Source organism: Protobothrops mucrosquamatus, unplaced genomic scaffold (genome assembly GCF_001527695.2).
Source record: "Protobothrops mucrosquamatus isolate PMUCROS unplaced genomic scaffold, P.Mucros_1.0 scaffold28, whole genome shotgun sequence".
Lineage (NCBI taxonomy): Eukaryota > Metazoa > Chordata > Lepidosauria > Squamata > Viperidae > Protobothrops > Protobothrops mucrosquamatus.
The window spans coordinates 1,955,509-1,958,255 of NW_015386413.1; the positions used below are offsets into that span (position 1 = coordinate 1,955,509).

The 2,747-nt window shown below is 38.5% G+C and overlaps 1 protein-coding gene across 1 annotated transcript in view; it reads left to right on the plus strand.

The window, feature by feature from the left end:
* Positions 1-2,747, plus strand: part of DGKH (diacylglycerol kinase eta) — a 105,959-nt gene that overhangs the window by 70,081 nt on the left and 33,131 nt on the right. The window contains 2 exon segments of the mRNA XM_029283156.1: positions 554-693; positions 1,365-1,452. Coding sequence (XP_029138989.1) covers positions 554-693; positions 1,365-1,452 — 228 coding nt within the window.

The window sequence follows — 2,747 nt, forward strand, 5'->3', positions numbered from 1 at the left end:
TTTTATTTTATTATTTTATTTTATTTTATTTTATTTTATTTTATTTTATTTTATTATTTTATTATTTTATTATATTTTATTATTTTATTTTATTTTATTTTATTTTATTTTATTTTATTTTATTTTATTTTATTTTATTATTATTTTATTATTATTTTATTTTATTTCCCATCGTTATTATTTTTACACATAACTGAAGGTAAAACTGAATACCTAGCATGCCCAAACACAACTTTCCTCCTCCTGTGAAGTGGGTTGGAATGAGAGAGAGAGAGGGACTGGCCCAAAGTCACCCAACTGCCTTTCATGGCTAAGGCGGGACTAGAACTCCCAGTTTCCTGGTGATTGGTCCTAAGTCACCCATCTGGCTTTCATAGGGAAGGTGGCACTAGAACTCCCAGTCTCCTGGTGATTCGTCCTAACTCACCCAGTGGGCTTTCATGGCTAAGGCAAGACTCGAACTCATGGCCTCCTGCTTTCTAGCCTGGCGCCTAGAGCAAACGGACTCTCAAAAAAGCGAATCCCAAATCTCAAATTTTTGTCTTCCTTTCAGTGTCATTTGGGAGTGTTGCCACTTGGGACGGGAAATGACCTTGCCCGGGTCCTCGGCTGGGGGGGTTCCTGCGACGATGACACACAACTGCCTCAAATCTTAGAAAAGTTGGAACGAGCCAGCACCAAAATGTTAGACAGGTAAGGAAGCTCCTTCCTCGTTTTCGCTTTGTTTTGTTGTTAGTTGCAAAGTTGTGTCCGACCCATCGTGACCCCATGGACAACGTTCCTCCAGGCCTTTCTGTCCTCTAACATCTCTCTCTCTCTCTCTCTCTCTCTCTCTCTCTCTCTCTCTATCTATCTATCTATCTATCTATCTATCTATCTATCTCTTTATCTCTCTCTCTCTCTCTGTCTATCTATCTATCTATCTCTATCTATTTATCTATCTCTCTATATATCTATCTATCTATCTTTCTCTTTCTTTCTCTCTCTCTCTCTCTCTCTCTCTCTCTCTGTCTATCTATCTATCTCTATCTCTGTCTGTTTATCTCTCTCTGTCTCTCTTTCTCTCTCTCTCTCTCTCTCTCTCTCTCTCTCTCTCTCTCTCTCTATCTATCTATCTATCTATCTATCTATCTATCTCTATCCATCCATCCATCCATCCATCCATCCATCTATCATCTTCTCTTTCAATCAATTAAACATCCATCTGGCTATCCATGTATTCCATCTGTCTATCGTTTTCTCTTTCAATCAATCTGGAGTCCATTTTAAGTTTTGTTGAGGATCGTCAGATCTTCCCGGGATCGACATCCCTTCTCCGCGAATCCGTCCTGCTTCTCTGAATTTTGAATTTTGGAATTTTTCAGGTGGAGCATCATGTCGTACGAACTGAGGTTGCCCCCCAAGCGATGCATCCTTCCAAGTACTCCTGAAGAAGACTCTGAAGATTGCCAGGTAAATCTAAACTTTGGGGTGTCATGAAAGGATTAAAAAAATAATAATCTAATTTGACTGTCAGGTAAACCCAAATTTTTAGATGTCATTAAATGGTAGAAGATCTAATTTAGAGGCATGGACGGTGTATAACGCTCTGCCTGCCTCTGGTCCTCCCTTCTCTCTTTCTACACACAAACACACACACACACACACACTCACACATACACAGAGAAACTTAAATGAAGTTGCTTCTGAATTCAAAACATGCTCCCTCTTGATTAATTATGCATAGGATTTCAGCAAATGCAAAAGGGAAGAGCTTGCAATAAATCCATTAACGAGATCTAGGGATCTTAACACCATGCCATTTAGTGGAAGTCATATCATTTAGTTTTGATATTGTAGTAAGAATAATTGCAAACATTTTCACTCGGTGCTTAATTTCTAAAATGCAGAATGAAGAGAAGTTCCCCCCCCCTCACAAGTAATAATGGGAGACCAATAAAAGTTTGAACTGTGGGGTCCTTGGTGCTCTCTGAGCTTGGTGGTTGAGCTGGCAGACGTTTCATGGCCCAACTAGGGAACGTCATCAGTGCAACAATCAATGAATCAATCCTTTCTGGTAGGAAATGAAATAGATTCTGGTCCACCAAACATATATAATGCTCTATTGTAAGATGACCCTCAAACTTTTTTTTTATATTGGAACAAACCCACACAGCTTGCTACCATTTTTAATTTATTTGTGGTCTGTCTAATGCCACCGAAGAATTGCAGCTTTTTCGTGTGGCAATCACAAACTAATCAAGATAATAGCTTCAATCAAATGAAGAGACTGGACAGTCACTTGTCTGAAATGGTATAGGGTTTCCTGCCTAAGCAGGGGGTTGGACTAGAAGACCTCCAAGGTCCCTTCCTACTCATTATTATTATTATTATTATTATTATTATTATTATTGTTGTTGTTGTTGTTGTTGTTGTTGTTGTTCATGTCCATCTCTCTCATATATAGTCTGTCTGTCTGTCTGTCTGTCTGTCTGCCTGCCTGCCTGCCTACCTACCTACCTACCTACCTACCTACCTACCTACCTACCTATCTATCTATCTATCTATCTATCTATCTATCTATCTATCTATCTATCTATCTATCGCTAGCTACCTAGCTACCTAGCTATCTACTTATCTAGTTATGTAGCTATCATCTCTTTATTATATATCATCTATCTACCATCTCTGTCTCTATCTTTCTATCTTTCTATCTATCTATCTATCTATCTATCTATCTATCTATCTATCTATCTATCTATCTATCT